The sequence below is a fragment of the Piliocolobus tephrosceles genome, chromosome 9 (genome assembly GCF_002776525.5).
Source record: "Piliocolobus tephrosceles isolate RC106 chromosome 9, ASM277652v3, whole genome shotgun sequence".
Taxonomy (NCBI): domain Eukaryota; kingdom Metazoa; phylum Chordata; class Mammalia; order Primates; family Cercopithecidae; genus Piliocolobus; species Piliocolobus tephrosceles.
In genome coordinates, this window is record NC_045442.1 from 22668836 (window position 1) to 22688888 (window position 20053).

The following is a 20053-nucleotide window of genomic DNA, read 5'->3' on the forward strand; positions in this document are numbered from 1 at the left end:
AGTTCCTCTACGCAGTCTCCCGCCCACTGGGCGCCGCTGGCTAGCCGGGCTACAGAGTAAGCCTCCCGCAGGGTAGAGTGACAACTCTCCGATCGGAAGTTACTGTTGAAGGTAAGGCGGCCATAACTGATAATGGCAACAGGAGTTTCCTGGCTTCCTGTTTCCAGGGTGACGTAGATTTTTTCCTTCGCCAGTCTCACCGTTACCCGGGGCAACAGCTGAGCCGTCTGGGAAGGGATGCATCTGTAAGTAAGCCCAAAGAGGTACTGTGGGTGACCAGACATCCCATGTTAGACAAGTTAATTCATACTCTGGACTACACGTCCAGTTTCCTGGCCCTTATTTTACTGAGACATCTGGTCACTTAGGTAGATGGACCATACTTTAGGGCTCCGAAAATCTCTCTCCTGCCCGGAAGTTGCATTTGGCGCTTCCGAATAGGGTCATGGCGGAAGGGTGTGAATAGCCTCACCGCCTGTGCCCTAGGGAATGCCCATTCTTGACCTCGGTTGCAAAGTGAGGTGAGTCCCTGGGCCCCAACCAGTGCGGGTCGGACGGTCCCTGTGGGACGGAGCGCTGAAATGGAGAGCGGGGCTCAGGGCCCCTTCCCTTGGAAGCTGCTTTGCTTTCCGGGCTGGTCTGGCGGCGCCCCGCCACCCCTCCGCCCCCCTGAGGCTCCCTGTGGGGTGAGGCAGAGCTACGGCCGCCCTAGCCCAGACAGAGCCAGCCTGGCTGGGAGGGCCGCAGCGGGGAATGGGCGCGGACCTCGGGGCGGAGCTCCTAACTCCGGCAAAATGGAGCTCCTGACCACGCCTCCACAAGTTGCTATTAGGTACTTTCACTCTCTGGCCTTTAGAGGGAAGAGAATTCGGGAACTTGAGAAAATCATTTTACACCTTTAGCTATAAAAGAAAAAGATGAGCCCCTACAATCAGGGCAAGACCTCTATCTTTTTCCCCTGCCACCTGCCTAATCATTCTGAGTTTTCCCCCCTTTCCGCGTCTGTCCTTTTTGAGTCTTTGTAAGCTTTGACTGCGGTTCTTGTGGTGGGATGTACTATCCTAATCCTGCAGGTCTACAGTTTCTTAACGTGTTGAATATTTTTGAAAATACTGTATTGCTTTAATATGGCCCTTTACAAAGTTATCATACATTATCTTGTAGTTTCTTCTGTATGCTTGAGTCAAGAACTCTCAGTCATCTTGGTAATACCGGGTTGGATGCTTAAAGCCGCAGCAAAAAGACCAGAACTTTAAGGTAAAATTGAAAATTGTTAATATCCAGCCAGTCAACAAAACCTACCTTCTCGACTTAATTTCTACTTCCCTGGTACTTACACGCCAGCCAAAATGAACTATTCTTGTTTCTTGGCGGTTAATTACTGAAATCTGTTGTAGCACTCACCTTTTGTGATTCTGTCTGATTCTGTTATTCGTGGAGATGTGTTTCCAGATTCTCCCCAGCAGAAAGTAATTCCTCTGAGTTTAGCATTTTTGCACGTCTTTTATGACAATCAGTATGTTATATATGTATAATAGCTGCTTATGTTTTTAGCTTCACTACCATGTCTGCACCTAAATAGAATGGTTTGTATCAGATTCGTCTTCCTGTCATTTTCACCCTGCACATGATATTATTTTGGTAAATACTTACTGAAAGTTTGAATATCTCGGGTGTCTCTTGGATGCCCAAGACACTTCCAGCCAAGTTTTAGAGACCTTCAATTTATCAGAAATTCAGCTGAGCGCCTGCTACTCAACCTTTTTTTACGTTTCCCCTGTGAAGTCTTTCTGACATGATTTTTTTCCCCAATGTTTTATTATGAAAATGTTCATATATTTAAAAGCTGAAAGAATTAAATAATTTAATGAATATTCATATACCCGTCATCTAGATGCAACAGTTAAATTTTTGCCATATTTTTTTCATTCCTCATTTTTTCATTGTAAAAAGTTGCAGACACTTATTGTTAGGCAGACACCCTTAAGACTTTGAGCATGAATTTCCTGAGAATTTTGAAGTTCTCCAGCAAAACACAGTATCATTATTACAGCTGTTTTGTAATGTTTAAAATCTAGCCCAAGTGCTAATTTTCCTAATTTACCCAGGAATATCTTTTATACCTTCTCCTTCCCAATCCTGCAAAAAAAAAAAAAAAAAAAAAATCAGGATCCAGTCAAAATTTTTCTTCAGCTTTAATGTAGTAGAGTTTCCCCATCTTTTTCCCCCTGTGACACTGGCATTTTGAAGAGTTCAAGCCAGGAGTCTTTTTGGAAATGGGCCCCCCTTTTTTCTTCTTGTAAACCAGAAATTAGTCTAGAGGCTTAAGTTGAACAGTTTTTTTTGCAAGGATATGTCACAGTGTTCATACTTTTCCAGTCATGACTAAGCCTTCTCAAACGCCAACTATACGCACCTTTTCCATGATTTGCTGGTTAAATCCATCTCACTTCTCAGCATCCTTACCCCTCTCCGGTGTCCTACAAAGAGGAGGGTAGCATTTAATCCTGTATAGAGTGTGTGTTAGTGCCTTGGGTTGGCAACATAGACTGACTACCTTTAATAAAGTGTTGCTGCTACTTTGCCTATTCTTGGAGCTGATGCAATGTATTTCTGCAGTAAAGTGTACTGATGTCAGCATAGTTTATGAGTTTCAACTCCTGGCACCCTGCAGACATTGTTGAAAGATGTGTGGGCCCTGCTATTCAAATACAGATGAATCTTGATGTTATCAAAGCAAATACCAAGGCAACTGTTGGCCATCTGGTCACATTCCAATTTAGGCAATGTTATTTTTCTCACTGAAATTCTCATGCAAGTCTTAATTGGTCCTGGTGTTTTTGTGATAGCTTTTTGGTAGCATTAAGCGGAGCCTATTAAAAATTACAAAATCAAGATTATACTTAACACTTAGTACATTAGATACATCCTCTGTCTAATGGATAGATAAGTGTTTGTGGAATTTACTTCATAATCACAAAAGGAAAATTCTCAAGACTGCCAACCTCATATACTCCTCCTAGCCTAGTCTTATATTTGATCATGAAAGATAAGTGAAAGGAAAAAACTGCACATAAGGGAGCGGAAGAAAATGCTCTGGGAGGACAGAATCTCTTAGATTGGTATAGAATGTTTTTAGCCATCATATTGAAAATTACGTAATGCATTCCGTTAGTTGCTTCCTTTGTGTAGAAGGGAATTTGCTTGTGTGGGAATACTCCAGATTTAAGTGAGGCAAAATAATATACCAATTAAGATCACAGGTTTTAGCATCAGACCTGGGTTTCAGGAATAAGACTATTCAATAACTGGATGACCTTGGACAGTCTGTTCACTCTATTATCTATTAAACAGCGCCTTGCCAGGTGTGGCTCACACCTCTAATCCCAGCACTTTGGGAGGCCGAGGCAGGTGTATCACTTGAAGTCTGGAGTTTGAGACCAGCCTGGCCAACATGACAAAACCCTGTCTCTACCAAAAATGCAGAAATTGGCCGGGTTTGGTCTCACACACCTGTAGTCCCAGCTATTCAAGTGGCTGAGGCATCAGAAACACTTGAGCCTGGGAGGCAGAGGTTGCAGTGAGCCAAGATCATGGCACTGCACTCCAGCCTGGGCAACAGAGCAAGACCCTGTCTCGAAAAAGAAAAACATAAATAAAATTTTTAAAAAAGAGCCTTAAAACCGTTAGGGATTGTTATACAGAATTAATTCAAATATATATAAAGTGCTTTACCTCAGTTTATATAGCACATGGAATGCAGTCAGTGTATGGTAGTTAATAACTTCTAAAGCAGTCCAGTTAGGGGACGTATTGAATTCGGGCACATATTGACATTGACTATTTAGTGAGTGAAGGAATGAATCTATGGCAGTAGTTCTCTGAAGTTTAATATGGGGGACTTAATTAAAAGTTAGGGTCCAGCTGCCGTGGATCATGCCTGTAATCCTAACAATTTGGGAAGCTCAGGTGGGCAGATCACTTGAGCCCAGGAGTTTGAGACCACCCTGTCTCAAAAAATACAAAATATTAACCAGGCAGGGTGGCATGTGCCTATAGTCACAGCTACTTGGGAGGCTGAGGCTGGAGGATCACTTGAGCCCAGAAGGTCAAGGCTGTGGTAAGCCATGATCACATGACTGCACTCTAACCTGAGCAACAGAGTGAGATCCTGTCTAAAAAAAAAAAGAAAGAAAAAGTATTCTGATTCAGCAATTCTTATTTCCGGAGATCTCCAGAAAAATCTGTATTTTTAATAATTTTACAGGGAGTTTTGATGCAGATGATTTGGGCACTGGGCTTTGAGAAGCACTCTGTAGAGTATCAAACAACTTTTCTCTTTCCTTGCACACTGTTGAAATAGCTAACTAAATATCTCAGGTGCTGAGCAAATACTTTTTTAAAAGGTTAATAGCTAACATTTTTAGGACCACTGTCTAGTATTGAATTTTGAAATAGGAAGGGTTATTAGAAAAAGACATTTTATGTGAGTAGGATGTATCATTACTAACTTAATAGTAGTGTCTGCTACTGGATTTTCCCAGAGCCAGTGGCATCATCCAAGTTCACCCAAGAAGAATTCCCGTGCTTAGGCCTAGGCACATTTCAGAAGCTAGACACCACACATTTTATTCACATGAGCTTGAATTAATTAGCTAAATCGAACATGTTGGAACATTTTTCTACCAGCAGATGCCAGATAGCAAAACAGTAGAATCTACTGTAGTCTCCAATATATGACATATGATGTTACTTGGCATCTCCAGATAAACATTATCAATCCAAATTAAGCATCCTGCTAGCATGTGGGCAGTTGCTTGAGTGAGTGTTACTACTTTATGTTTGCTGAAAAATGCATTCTTTCTAGGCTCCCCTTTTCACCTTTTTCTTATATTTACATTCAGAAATCTAGTATGTTTTTGAAAATTCACCTATCAGTTAACCACAAGTCTTGGATAAGACAAAAGATAAAAATGTTGTTATTCTACCATTGTCACCACCCCCACTCAGAACCCCCACAGTAGGCAGGTTGAATTTACTTTAAGGAACCCAACTTAATAAATATTCACAGAAGAAAAATATTCTTTACATAAAGTATCCTTTACAGTCCATGGCCATGATTGCTCCTGACTACTCCTTCAGTTCCCAGAGATTGTATTTTTGTATCTCAATGCCCATTAATGATAAAATTAGCTTGGCATATGTTCACAGTGGCTCTGTGTTTTACTGTAGTTGCAAAGTCAAATGCGTACAATGGATGAGCAAGTAGTAAGAGGAAACAATAGGCAGTAGGAAGGACTGGAGAGTTCCAGAGCATGTGCTTACCTAAGTGAAGCATCACTTCCCAGCCCTAGCCAAATTTTGCCATATTGAAATGTGGGCTTGATGTTGCCAGATTTGTCAAGTGGAGCTAAAATTTGGATTTTTTGTGAAATTTCCTGATTTTTAAACATCAGCTCAAATACTTTTTAAATACCTGTAAACCAACAAAATATTTAAGTGGATAGCATCCAGGGTTACCAGTTTATGACATGTATGTTTCTTAACATGAAAACATAAGTGGTGTTTTTGTTGAGAATCTCAAAATGCTTCAGAAATTTTTTCTTTTTGCCATATGTCAACTGCATTTACTTCTGTAGGTTAGGCAACAAGTCACTGTCATTTCCATCAAAAATTCAAGAAAGATTATTTTATACAAGAAGCCTCTGTTCCCTTGATTACAATTTTAAAGGTTTTAACCTTTGCTGCCCTTTTGAAAGTTTGTTCACATTTTCTCAACTTTGAGTTCTATTATGAAATAGGTTTGCTTTATTATCATACTGTTTAAAACATTTAAGAACACAATTTGGCAGCACATACTGCTTCAAAAGTAAGTGAAACAGGTTTTTAAAGAAAAGCACCTCTAAATAGATCATGCTGTCTTATACCATGATATTTATGAAGATTCAAAGATTTTTAGAGACAGAAGAAAACGTATGGTAATCTAGAACAAGCCCTTTATTATAGCAATATGAAAATTAGTCCTGGAATAATAAATGTCATACTGTATTTCTAAGGACTTTTACATCCACTTATCACTTGAACCTTACAACCCAAGACAGATAATAAACATGTTTTGTATGAGAAAATCAAACCTCTGGTTAGCTAAGAAATGTATTCAAGGACACAGCTAGTTAGCAGCGTGACCAGAGCACAACCATGTACCCCATTTAAAGTATAAATGTGAAATAGAGTACAACTAGTTAGCACCAGAGAGCAACCCTGTACTTCATTTAAAATATGAAGGTGAAATAGATTGATTAGAAAAAAATGACAGACTCTAGTATAAGCTTCTGTTTTATTTAAGTCACACATTGGATATTACTGTCATAGTGTTTAAAACACATGGAATCCTAGGATATGCTCAAGCATTCTATTTCTAACTTTAAAACTGGGGTCTTGTACAATAAGCATAAGCTGATAAGTTTAGATACATTAATACAGGGAAAAAGGAACTACAATGAAGATGTAGTGACAAGTGAGAAGTAGTAGGCACATATTATGGAGGATAAACACATAGACCCATGGAATGGCTCCTTGGGGCTCCCAGCAAAGATCAAATACTAGATTAAGGAGACTTAGTGTGGGGAGGACAGTTTTAAAAACATCCGAATTCCATCCTGAACATTTTTAGAAACCAAGACTTGACTTTGGCATCCACAATATGTTTTCATTTTGATGTTTCTGATCCATATGTATACATTGTGAGTAATCAGGAATCAGAGTTTGAATTTTAGTAATTTAGTCTTCTTCTCTGTCTGTCCCCTGTGTGGCCACAGCTTACATTTTCCAGATGGCTAGATGAAGATAGGTGCAGCGTAAAGCTAATTGCCCTCTTCAGCTGTTCAACCCAGGATCAGTATCTTCTCATATGAGCTGTGATATAAGCTGTCATATAATTTGTGATATGATGAAGATAATTTAAAAATGCAAGATTTGAAAGCTTTTAAAGTGTTGTATATTTCTAATTAAGCTTGGGATTTGAAAGTTTCAGTGACATAGTGTTTAAATAATATTTAATGCTATAAACAAAATCTAGAGTCAAAAACCAGTTTTTTTCCTAAGAGATTTATTTCAGAACAGCATCAAACATGACAACTGGAATGCTAAATCCTCAAATTAAGAAGACAAAAAAAAAAAAAAAGAAAAGCTACATGTTGGTTAGAGCCATATATTGGTCTGTGACACAGCTCCCCTAAACTAAGGAGGAAGAAATGTGCTTTAGTCAATATGCTGCACTTACTTTTTCATCTACCTCATTCCTGAGATTTACTGTTTGCCTCATATTTTATTTTCACTGTCCTTTGTAAGGGTTATTAGTGTCTTCAAAATTTCCCATTTCAGTAGAAATTTAAGATTGTATGTTACTTCAGCCTTTGTTGGCTTCTGCACACCATCGTCTACGATTATCTCTCCACCATCTTCTTAAATGTTGATATTCCTTCAGTGAAGCACCATACTAAACCTGCAGGGGACCTCCCTGTCAGTCCTACAGATGCAGCATAGAGGAAACTGAAAAGAGACCTTGCCTTTGAGTAAGGCAGACTCGAGTTCAAATCCCATTTCTTCACTTGTCGACTATATGATGTTGGACAAGATAACTTTTCTTAAACCTTGTTTTAGTCTGTTAAATTTCATCATATATATGTGTACCCAATATATAATTGTACCCATGTGCCCGTTCACCTCCCGCTGCAGTTGGGAAATGCAGTGGGAAGTGGATGGGCACATGGGTAATTCGATGATAAAATCACCCGTTATGGTGATAAAAGTTATTTTCAAAATTACTGCAGAAAATTCCTTAAACTATCTACTTAGTTGAAATACATGCGTGACTTCATACTAAACACTGTGTTGCTATTGTTATTCTTAAGCAAACTAAAATTTAAGAGCCACTAAGCTAACTAAAGAAGCTAAGGTAAATGTCTTGACATTTAAACGATTCTGCCTTTAATGTAACTCTTAAGAGTATAGGTATTGAGAGAAGAGGTGGAGAATTCTAAAATATTTTTGCTTGCCCATAGGGTTTTCATCATGCTTTTTTAGTAACAAGCCTCTATAACTAACACATGTTAATAAGCTTATTTTTTCTGAAAATGTAATTTTATGCCAACATTATAATGGTACAGTATGGTAAGAATTGCTGACATTCATTGAGCTCTCATGCAGGGTTTGGTCTGATGGCTTTATATGAATTATATCTTTAATGCACCAGCCATCTCAAGTTGATGCCATTGTAAGCTTTATCTTGCAGTTGAAACAAAGGCTTAGAAAAATCAAGTAATTTGTAAAAAGCGACTAATCTGACTTCAGCTGCTTCTTTCAACCACGATATTATACTCTTGTCTCTTTTTATCATCACCCCACCACTCACCATCTTGCCATATCTTTCTCGAGTGATTACATCCACCTCTGTGGCTTGCACTACTGTACAGTTGACTCTGGGCCTCCAGTCCTTTTTACGTTCCTCTTGGACTTCCACACTCTGTGAATCTAAACTGAACTAATGGTCTTTACTCTTCCTTCTCAACCTTCTCATCTGTGTTTCCAATATGAATTAATATGGGTATATCCACAATCATGTTAGCTCACTTCAGTCATCTGTGGTCATTTCATTATCACCCACTGGCGGTGGGGGGTGGGAAGGTGGAGGATGTTTGAATCTCAACTTCTTGTACCCTTAATTACCTCTTATATCTTCTCCTCTTAGTGTCTGTTATCACTGCTTTAATTCATACTTTCATCATCTTACCTAAACAATTACAGCTTCCTTACTAATCTTTCCTCTAGTGTCTCTTCTCATTTTTCCTTCATTTTGTCTAGAATATGTGTTTCCAAAACATGAATCATGTCACATAACTGCTTAGAACCATCCAATTAGCTCCCTTCTGACTATAGGATACGAAGTCCAAATTCAGCATTGCAGACTGAGTGTGAACTGGCCTCTACCTGGTCACTCCCACCACAATACCCGGTGCACACTGTACATGCACTGCACTCTAGCCATGTCCCCCAACAGAACACTTTTTTTTTTAATGCTTCTTCATTTGAACGTATTGTTCGCTTTGTCTACAACATCTGCCCTTTGCTATACATCTCCTTCTCTGCCTAGTAAACCCCCATTCAACTTTCTGGGACTAGCTCCAATGTCATGTTTAATGATTCCTTTTCAGAGACCACCCATTGTCCCCTATCCTTGGCCAAGTTTTTAGTGGTTTTCATTTCTTAAGGCACAATAAGCATGCTTTTATTAAAGTACATTGTATCCAATTATAATTACTTATTTACGTGTGTCTCATTCCCTACCTCACCTCCACCAAAGAAAGGAACTGGTTCTTACCTACTCTGTCTCCCTCACTTAGCTACGGCTGGTACATTATAGACATTTAGTATGTTTGTTGAAAGAAAAAATCTGTTCGTATAGGCACTTTATCATTCCAAATTCTTTTTACGTTACATTTGTTAGTTTTCTACTCTGAAAGAGTAATGCTTTTGTTGTCACCTAAAACGACGACATTCTCATGTTTATCACTCGAGTCTTTACTGTCCAGTGTTTATTTCCAAATAGAATACAAGGTACAGCATTACTTTGACCTATCAACTTATAATTTCTGTCCACTGTAGAGATTTATACTTTCTTGAACAAAGAACCAGGAGCTAGGCTCTTTTCCCAAATATCTAATAGGTATGCAGGGAAGATCTTAGTGAAGGATTCTGTCTTTCTCTAAGACTTTCATTTGTAGGTCTCCTGCAAGTCCACAACATTTAAGTTCAAGAGATGACATAAGAGCCAACCTTTTCTGGCCGGGCACGGTGGCTCATGTCTTTAATCCCAGCACTTTGGGAGGCTGAGGTGTGTGGATCACGAGGTCAGGAGATCGAGACCAGCCTGGCCAACATGGTGAAGCCCTGTCTCTACTGAAAATACAAAAATTAGCTGGGTGTAGTGGCGCATGCCTGTAATCCCAGCTACTCGGGAGGCTGAGGCTGGAGAATCGCTTGAACCCAGGAGGTGGGGGTTGCAGTGAGCTGAGATTGCACCACTGCACTCCAACCTGGTGCCAGAGCAAGACTCCGTCTCAAAGAAAAAAAAAAAGGCCAACCTTTTCATAACAAAATTATATAAATCTTAGTCTTTACAGTTTGAAGGGTCCTGCTGTTGATTGCTTTTGTTTCTATGAAGATACTTGCCTGATTAATGGAAAATCTATTGAGAGTATCATTGTTTTGCTGGCTTGAGTTTACCACCACCCCATCATGGCTTTTACTTAAATCACTGCTTCATACACTTCCCTTTACCTATTGGACACTTGTTCTGAAAAGTCTCATAAGCGTATCTTAGTCATTAGATTCCAAAATTGAACTCTTGTCTTTCCCTAGCTTTATGATTTCACAGTGTAGCTAGTTGCTCAATTGAAGCACCCATTTTTCACCTGCACCTAAACTATTTGAAATACCCCTGTACTTGTCCTCCTGAATACATTTAAATCTGTTCACGTCATTCTCATTCTTAAAATATTTCAGTGGTTCTCCTTATTTCCTTCAAAATCAATTTGATTGCAGTTTGGTTTGGGTTTGTTTCCAGACAGGTTGCTCGTAACTTTTTTTTTTAATAGCATTCCTTGCCTCTCCCATAATGCACCATGTGCTTTGTGTTGCCCATCTTCATGCCTCTCCACAAACTGTTGTTACCTGCACCTAAAGTTCCTCCCCCACCATTTGTAGCTGACACAGTTTCTCCCTATTCTGTGTTCCCATGGCATTTTTACAAATACTTCTAAGTATAGAACTTATATTGCATTATGCTTCTTCGCTTATATGCCTATTTCTTCTCCTTCCACCCCCATCCTTCAGGATCCTCAAGCCTAGAGACTATGCCTTAGTAAGTCTGATGCTGAATTAAAATTTCAATATAAGATGACTTGCCATTTGAATACTTCAATTTTGTTTTTAACCTTTTCTTAGTAATGGATGTTCATGTAATAGAAAGTAGAAATAGGCCCATAAATAACCATTAGTTAGCATTTTGGCACAAAATATTGTACTTGTGTCACTAGAAACCCCCATATCAGAATATCCTTGTGATAGGAGAAAAAGATGTCATTTTTGCCAAGTCTACAAGTCTTTTGCAAGATTTTATCTTTTCATATTTAAATAATTCCTTTTTAAAAAGACAGCTTTGTCCAGGATGGTCTAAACTTTTCACTTAATAGAGAAAAAAGTCATTCTTCACTTGATTTTAATAAATGTTACATTTAAAAGAAATAGTTTTTACTAATTTCAAAATTAGTTATTTGTAAATACTGGTATTTTCCTTAAATGTGCTTAAGATATAGCATCTTACTACATATGCCATATTGAAAGCAACATTGCCCTAGGAATACAAAGTGTGTTCTAGGTAATACTGGTCCCATAATTGCACTTTTAAAGAATTCCAGAATCACATAACTTTAGGAAACAATATATACTCAATTCTCCTGTTTGAAATTTATCACATACTTTAGCATATTAAAGTTTCTAAAGAATCCTGCTGTTAAAAAGAAAGTTTAACTTTTTTCCTTCCCAGGGCTTCTCAAATTTAATAACTATGGAATCTTCTCAGAAAGTCCGTAAACATCTCAAAGAACTACGTGGTTATTGTATTGATCATCAGTCTATATACCAGGATTTGCATATCCCTCAAGATGCCTGAAGACAATCGGAGGGGTATAGAAGCAAGCGAGGTTAAGAAAATCAATTTTCAGATCCTAAACTTTTATACGTGATGTCTGCTGATAATGCATTCCCTGAGAAAATGGACCTGTGAATAAACCATGCTTCATCTCATTTCCTATCTCCCCTTTCACCATTTTTTTTTTTTCTTGAGACAAGCTTTTACTCTGTCACCTAAGCTAGAATGCAGTGGCGTGATCATATCTCAGTGCAACCTAAAACTCGGGCTCAAGCAGTACCCTCACCTCAGCCTCCCAAGTAGCTGAGACGAACAGGCATACTCCATCATGCCCGGCTAACTTTTTTTTAAATTTTTTGTAGAGATGAGGTCTTGCTTTGTTGTCCAGGCTGGTCTTGAACTCCTGGGCTTAAGCAATCCTCCCACTTTGGCCTTCCAAAGTGCTGGGATTCCAGATGCGAGCTACCGTACCAGTCCCACAATTATTTTTCTAAGAATGTATGAAGGAAAGGCATCTCTCTAGCCTGGTAGAATCTTACCATGACAAAATGCTAAAGGGAATAAACATCTCTTAGGAGCTAAACACAGAGACAAGGAAACATTGGTAACTCTAGTAAGAAAGACTAAGGGCTTTGCTAATTATTAAGTAAGTAGTGCTTTTGCAAGTCAAGAGACTGTTCTCAGCTTTCAACAATACTGAAGGAATACCTAATTGAGTAGTCTGCTGGTCATTTAAAATTATTTCTTGATGATAGGTCACTACATCATCACTACACAACCCTCCCGGGTTCACGCCATTCTCCTGCCTCAGCCTCCCGAGTAACTGAGACTACAGGTACCTGCCACCACACCCGGCTAATTTTTTGTATTTTTAGTAGAGACAGAATTTCACCGTGTTAGCCAGGATGGTCTTGATCTCCTGACCTCATGATCCGCCTGCCTCAGCCTCCCAAAGTGCTGGGATTACAGGCGTGAGCCACCGCGCCCAGCCCCCGCACCAGGGATTTTTAACTTGCCAAATGTGTATGATTGATTTGAAGGCAATAATCCATCCTAGACATGCCTTTTAACTCTCACTCCTACAGCAGAGTAAAATATTTCATAACAAAGATTTGGTTTTTCTTCAAGTTTTTCAGCATTAATTTTAGACATCCAGCTCAAATAGCTACAACAGGTTTACATACCTTATCATGATTTTGGAATGCACTGTTCATCAAAACTATTATCTCTGGGAGAAATTACAAACTTTAGAATCTACGTAAGTAAAGGAAGCAGCAGATTATTTTCCATTTACCTAGACCAAGGCCTTCAAAAAATGAATTGACACTGTATTCTGTGAGCATTGTAAGTTTGGTTCTATTAATGTAAGAAAAATTTCATTTTCTGTAATTTAAAGTTTTCTCTTAAAATATGCCTTGACAATCTGCATCATTTTTTAATTTGGCATAGTATTCCGTTCTATGGATGGTCCATGATTTATTTAACCTTTGATCTGCTGGTAAACATTTAGTTAGCTTTATCTATTACTGAACATTTTGCTATTCAACACGATGCTTTAATGAACATTCTTTTATACATTTGTGTTGTTTCTTTACAGCCAATTACCATGTCAAAGAAAATGTGCATATTTAGTTTTAATAGATACAGTACTGCAAAATATCACTCTAAAAAAGCTTAACAGTGCTAATTTTATACCATCCCTACCTGTGGATACTATCAGACTTTTAACTTTTTGCTGTTTAAAAAGACACCACACATGCACTCATACACACAAAAGCAGTCTTTGTTTAAATGTCACCTTAATGAGGTCATCATAATTTTCCTCTTAAAATTGAAACACCACCCCCCTCAGCATTCCTTAATCCCCTTTACACTATTTTCTGTTGACCTTCTGGCATGCTGTTGTTTCTGTCTTCTTACTCTAGACTGTAGGCTCCAAAAAGGCAAAGTTTTGAGTTTTTGTCCTGTTCATTATGAACAATGTTTTGCATATGATAAAAAAATTTGCATATTTATTGAATTAAATGGCCATGGCAGTTGTAGAATACACATGAATTTCAGCCATAGCTGTTATGTTTCTCCTTTAGCCCGTCTGTCCCTGGTTTAAATACATCTCACCTGACAAGAAAGTTCTCTTAAAAGTAGCCACAACTGCTTAGAATGCATTACTCTAAGCAAATCACCCATGTCTGGCTATTAGCAGGCCGTGTGGGAGAAGGAAATACTATCTGTATAGCAACATATGGTCAACAATAGGCTGCATATACAACAGTGGTTCTGTAAGATTATAATGAAGCTGAAAATTTCCTGTTGCCTAATGATGTCATACCCGTTGTAATGCTCATGATATTATGGCAAAACACTTTACTTTTTCTATGTTGATACACAAATACTTACCATTGTGTTACAGTTGCCTATGTATTCAGTGCAGTAACATGTACACGTTTATAGCCTAGGCCCAGTAGACTGTACCATATAGCCTAGATTTATGTTAGGCTATACCATCTAGGTTTGTATAAGTACACTCTTAGGATGTTTGCACCATGACAGAACCACCTAATGATGCATTTCTCAGAACATATCCCATCATTAAGAAACACATGACTGTACTCCTCCCTACTCTGGACTCCCAGGGCAGTTGATTATCAAAGTAGAGCCCAGCCAGTGCTGGCCATCCAACCACCACCTTGCTTATTTTAGCCCTTCCCTTCCTGTTTCTTTCCTGCCAATGCCTAAGGGGGCCTAGAAACAAGAACCAACCCTATTAAAACAGACATTCTGTCCAGGCAAGTGACTGGCACTGATCTCCCCCACACTAGGCACAACCCACTCCCTACCATCCCTTTGGCTCCACATCATTTACAGTAACAATGGCACCTTAGTCAAACAGAGAACTGAGGTTTGGTAGAGCACCAAGTTTCATTGTTTTTTGTCAGGCAGATTTTAGATGTGAAAAAGGTATCAGACTAAGAGAAAACAAAGGATAGTGACAATTCAGAGTAGCTGGAGTTGCTTATGCTATGTAACAGCTAAGAGTTGTTCATCTACCACTTTAGCATTTTGGTGATACATGTAAAAATCCTTAGCTCCTATGTATTTCCTTCACATTTATCAGCATCTATAATGTCCTCCCTTTTGGTAGCATATCATGTCAGGTTTGCTTCAAATAAGGAAACGTGATCATAATGAATATTTTCACTGTGATATATTTAATGGAGAGGCTAGGTGGTATTTTTGATACTTTAATTCAAGGCTAATCAGGGGGTCTGCAATGCTAGTAACCTTCATCCTAACCTGGAAAAAAAAAAAGGCAGTGATCACTCGGTACCACTGGCAGGCCTAAAAAGAAAAGAATATGGTAGGAGCAGCTGTGCAGTCTAAGAAAATTGTATATTGTATTTACTTCACGTTCCATTTAGTGATGAATTGCTTTATTCCTGGTCCATTACTTATTTCATCATCTCTCCCAGCTAGAGCAGTATAGGGGTACAGTTTGATGACAAAGTTCTGGAAAGCAGATAGAGGTTTTCAGGAACTTAGACGTTCCAGAATAAGAATCTGAGCCAGAGAGAGGAAGAGACTTGAATACAGAGTAGGAAGCTTTTATTAGGAATGTCAAAGTAGTGGAGCGGGAATAACAAAGACCAGAAGAAGCTTCACTTGATTATAATTAATTTGCAGTGGTTGGTAAAGGCAGGCACCAAGCCAGATTCACCACTTTATAAATAATAAATCTGCGGGGGTGATGTTGTGAAAGATGCATGGTAAGGTTGCATCAGCAAGGTGAATCACTTGAGTGGGTGGGACCGTCTAGAAAAGCATCTGTGTTTGGAAAGGGATCATTCTACAGCTTAGTCCAGAACACCTTGAACACACAGCATAGCAGAATCTTGGCTGTAATACTTGGAGCAAATGTCACTGGCAAAAATGGTATATATGCTGGGATGTTCATAAGAAATACTCATAGTTAAGTCTTGCTGGTCCTTTCGCATATAGAATCTCAGTATTAGAGGAAAATAGTAAACTGAAACTCTACCTTATTTCTGTTCTTTACGAGCCAGTTTCACCTATTGTATTACTTCGTTACCAATTGCAGCTGTGTAGCCAGTGAGCCATAGGATTCTTTTTGTTAGGCACAAAGTAGAAACCAGCTGTTGAGACAAGCAGGGATCTTATGTTAGCCTGCCAGTTCCTCCTTTTCCTACCTACCTGCCTCACCCCCCGTCTCAAATGGTGGTCATGTTTTTTGTCACTCACCATTCAGGGGAGATGCTATCAATGAACCATGCTGGCTACACACAAATGCCTTTTCCTCAGATGATATTAATCATCTTTGCCTTAAAAACTGAAGCTCTTCCAAGTTTTCACTATGAGAGAAAAAAAAATTATAACACCTAGCCTTGTAGTTAACACCACAACTGAATAATGGAAGTTGACAAGATCTAAATGTTTATGCAAACTATCCCAAGGTCACAGGAAATTAATGGCAATATTATACAAGGTGAGGGTAGTTCACTTTCTATAGGAATTTGGATTTTACTTCTTAAACTACAATGGAAATGTCTCAGGCAATCTGCTTTGGGAATTTATTCTTGAATAATACTGATTTCTCATTGAAGGAAAAAATACTGTATCCAACAACTCGGATATGGCAGAAGTGAAGTCAATGTTCCGGGAAGTTCTTCCAAAACAAGGTATGTACATCACAAATATTGAAGTCATTATTATAGGGACTAAACAAGTGATAAGCAGTGTCACATAGGAGGCTTAATAGCTAAACATCTGTAGCTATTGTGTTCCGTATTATCCCATTTACTGTCTACTTTTACTATATGCTTTTTCATGATATCCAGTAAAAGGATAAATGAAACATTGTTTCTTATATCTAAAATTGCCAATTAGCTACTTAATTCCTAAAATTGCTAATTACAACATGAATTTTTTTTAAAGAAACAGGTTCTCACTCTGTCATCCAGGCTTGGGTACAGCTGGCACAATCATAGCTCACTGCAGCCTTGAACTACTGGGCTCCTGCCCTAGCCTACTGATATGCTAGTACTAGCCAGGCATGTGCTACCATGCCTGGCTAATTTGTTTTTATTTTTGTAGAGACGGGATCTCAATGTGTTGCCTAGGCTGGTCTCAAACAATCCAACCCCTTTGGCATCCCAAAGTGCTGGGATTACAGGTATGAGCTACCATGCCCGGCTCAATATGAAACTTCAATGAAAGAAATAATGGAATTTACTGTAATGTTAAATAAGGTCTGAAAGTGGAAAAAGAGAAACCTAAAGCAACAGTAAGAAAAGCCAAAGGTTTAAACATTCAGTTATTTGAATATTTGTTAAATATCATACTTTGCTATATTTTTTGCACTATGTATATATATTCTGCCAAATCTTATTTTAAAATTAAACTTCTGACACAAAAAGTTGTGGGTAGAAAGCTCAAAACTTGTCTTCCTCAGAAACACCCTAGTAGTAAGAAATGCTTACAGTGACAATGATCTTTCTGGTCCCACAGCAAAACTCAGTTTAGGTACAAGTTTTTCAGTGACAACAGATTTTTTAGACCTTCATTCTAGTTGCAAATCTAACTACCAAACAAACTGGGTTATCTTTCTTGAATTAATTCTTATTTCTTCTTAAACTTAGGGCCATTGTTTGTGGAAGATATAACCACAATGGTGCTGTGTAAACCCAAACTTTTACCCTTAAAATCTCTGACTCTGGAAAAACTAGAGAAAATGCATCAAGCAGCACAGAATACAATTCGCCAACAAGAAATGGCAGAAAAGGATCAACGGCAAATAACCCACTGAATAACTGAGCACTTTAGGGAACAACCTACATTATCTACTATTTAACAATAACTAGAAAATATGCTTCTGTGTGCTGAAAGTAGTATGTGTTAATATTATCAATAAAATTGAGAGTATTCATATAAATACAAAAATATCCAAGATTGATGAAATTTGTATTGTGAATATAAACACGCTGGTTTGTACTGAACATAAACAGTTGAACTATGAACCAAGTTTTATGGGGTTTAAGTCATGTTTTTAGAATTGCAAATTAAATTATTTGTTCACCATTGCTATTGCTATCCTTTATAGGTAACTTTCTTGGGATCTCTTATAGATAACATTCTTGGGCACAAGGGACTAAATACAACTTTTATATACAGAGGATCTTTATATGTTTATTAAATCTGAAGATACATTCCAATCTTGCATAAAGTGTTAATTGAGCTTTTACATTATATAAAAAACAAAATTTTTAAACCAATTTTATGTGCCGTGTCACGTTTAATGCTATCATCTTGTGCGACCGGATCCTACCAGTAATAACAAAACTGTCTTAAACCTTCTTTTTTTTTAAGACAGAGTTTCGCTCTTGTTGCCCAAACAAGTGCATTGTCACCATCTCAGCTCACTGCAACCTCCGCCTCCCAGGTTCAAGCTCTTCTCCTGCCACAGCCTCCCAAGTAGCTGGGACTACAGGCATGCGCCACCACGCCTGGCTAATTTTGTGTTTTTAGTAGAGATGGGGTTTCTCCATGTTGGTCAGGCTGGTCACAAACTCGCAACCTCAGGTGATCCGCTCACCTCGGCCTCCCAAAGTGCTGAAATTATAGGCGTGAGCCACCACGCCCAGCCCTTAAATCTCATTTTTAAGAAACCCTCACCTATTCTGTGGTCAGCTAACTTTTAATTACATTAATTTTAAGGACTTGAGAATAAAATGACTGCATTTATCATCCAAGTGTCAAACAATAAAAAACCTAAAAATGGTAACTATATTTATATAAGCCGAGGTAATATGGGCTTGATAAAACCCATGAGGTAAATATGAACATTAAACTTGGTTTTAATTCTAATGGACTGTATCTAAACCTGTAATTAGTATACTCCTAACAGTACCCTCATAAATTCTGAATATAATTCTTGTTTGCTACAGTCAATATTTGGCAGTTTAAATTAGCATAGACCTTGAGGCCTTGCTGAGTTATTAGGCTATGTAAAAGAGGTTAAAAATATGATCATTCTGTGTTATTAATTGGTAATATATTCTCATACATTGGGTAAATGTCAAGCTTTGGGTCTTTGGAGTATAACTTTTTGTAACACTAGCCATTACTTGGTAACAGAATTTAAGGATGATGGAATGATGGAAGGTATAACATATTTCTAAAACTTAATTAAGCTCTAGGTCAGATAACAATGGAGTAAAGTGATACCTGCATTTTCTTCCCCAGTGTAATCTTAATTTACAATTGTACTTTTCACTTAAAATTTTGTAGGGAAAAAAAGTTTTCAAGGAACACTAAGATTAAATACACTAGGTTCAAATATGCTTCCTTATGAGATTTAAACTTTACTGTATGAAATTAAAGTTTAAGAGACCTAAAATAATGTACTCCCAATAAAGAATCAACACTGCTTCACATGTTTTATTTTGGTGTACATTCTTCTAGAACCAGGTTCATTTTTCCAGTTTTGTAGAAAAATAGATGTTCCAGCCACCATTTACTTAACTTGTCTAGTCTTTTAAGACCAATCAGTATGTTCCCTGGAAAGATGAATAAGTCTCATGACTAATTTTTTAAAAATTCTTTAAGACAAAGAAACAACTTTCTTTTTTTACTCCCAAAGCACAGTATCTCAACAGCAGCAGCCAACATGGGGTTTTTAGCAGCTTAACTTTACCCCCTAAATAAAGCTTTGTATAAACCAGTGATTTTACTACAAAAAACACTGTCCTTGAAAGAAAGGAGTGGCAGTCAGACATCAATGCAAAACTTGGAATGATTAAGTAATAAACATGGCACTTACAAAAGGTAGCTTATTAGAATATTCCATTTAAGAGGAGGTTACTTTTCTGTCCCTCCTTTGCCCCCTCGAAAAACAAAAAAAAAAGAAAAAACATTTCCTTTAAAAATTCCCCTTAAATGTAGGTTTATAAAATGTCAGAAATGCCTTGTACCCAAAACAAGTGCTTAAAAAAAAAAAAAAAAAAAACTTGTGCTAACAACTCTTACAATTCAGATACATATTTTTAAAACATCTAAGACTGCAAGAGTTCTTATATTCAGTAGCTCTCTGGTTTAAGACGACCTCCATCTCCTTCGCTTACAAAACGCTTTCTGCCCCTGTAATGAAGAAAAAAACAAAGACATGAAAACAGATACAGATTCTGATTATAGTCAACAAAAAAAATTTAGAACTTGGTATTTTTTTGTTACGTGTTAGCTTTTTAAGGGTTTTCCATTAAAAAAAAAAAAAAAAAAAAGCATGCCTCTAATTCCTTTGGAAAAGACTCCCTACTATATATATCTTACCAT

At 37.9% G+C, this 20053-nt stretch overlaps 2 protein-coding genes across 7 annotated transcripts in view; one reads left to right on the plus strand and one right to left on the minus strand.

The window, feature by feature from the left end:
- Positions 1–19730, plus strand: BBIP1 (BBSome interacting protein 1). 5 transcript variants are annotated; one of them, XM_023206602.2, is made up of 4 exons: positions 1–245; positions 1165–1257; positions 16330–16404; positions 17365–19730. In XM_023206602.2, exons 3-4 carry the CDS (start codon positions 16359–16361, stop codon positions 17529–17531), a joined length of 213 nt encoding a protein of 70 aa, XP_023062370.1. In that variant the 5' UTR covers positions 1–245; positions 1165–1257; positions 16330–16358; the 3' UTR covers positions 17532–19730. The 5 variants fall into 5 exon arrangements, 4 of the variants coding, with proteins under 4 accessions (XP_023062370.1, XP_023062371.1, XP_023062373.1 ...); XM_023206603.2 differs by having other exon boundaries at positions 1–111; XR_002730492.2 differs by lacking the exon at positions 17365–19730 and adding an exon at positions 16820–17358 and having other exon boundaries at positions 3–245.
- Positions 17892–20053, minus strand: part of PDCD4 (programmed cell death 4) — a 29401-nt gene continuing 27239 nt past the window's right edge. For both annotated transcript variants that reach the window (XM_023206599.2, XM_023206601.3), the window contains one exon: positions 17892–19861. In XM_023206599.2, coding sequence (XP_023062367.1) covers positions 19801–19861 — 61 coding nt within the window. In that variant the 3' untranslated portion in view covers positions 17892–19800. The remainder of the gene's footprint in view (positions 19862–20053) is intronic.

Coding starts and splice junctions, on each gene's coding strand:
- BBIP1 (XM_023206602.2), top strand. CDS start 16,359: ATGGCAGAAGTGAAGTCAATGTTCCGGGAAGTTCTTCCAAAACAAG. Junction 16,405..17,364: donor GGAAGTTCTTCCAAAACAAG/GTATGTACATCA, acceptor TCTTAAACTTAG/GGCCATTGTTTGTGGAAGAT.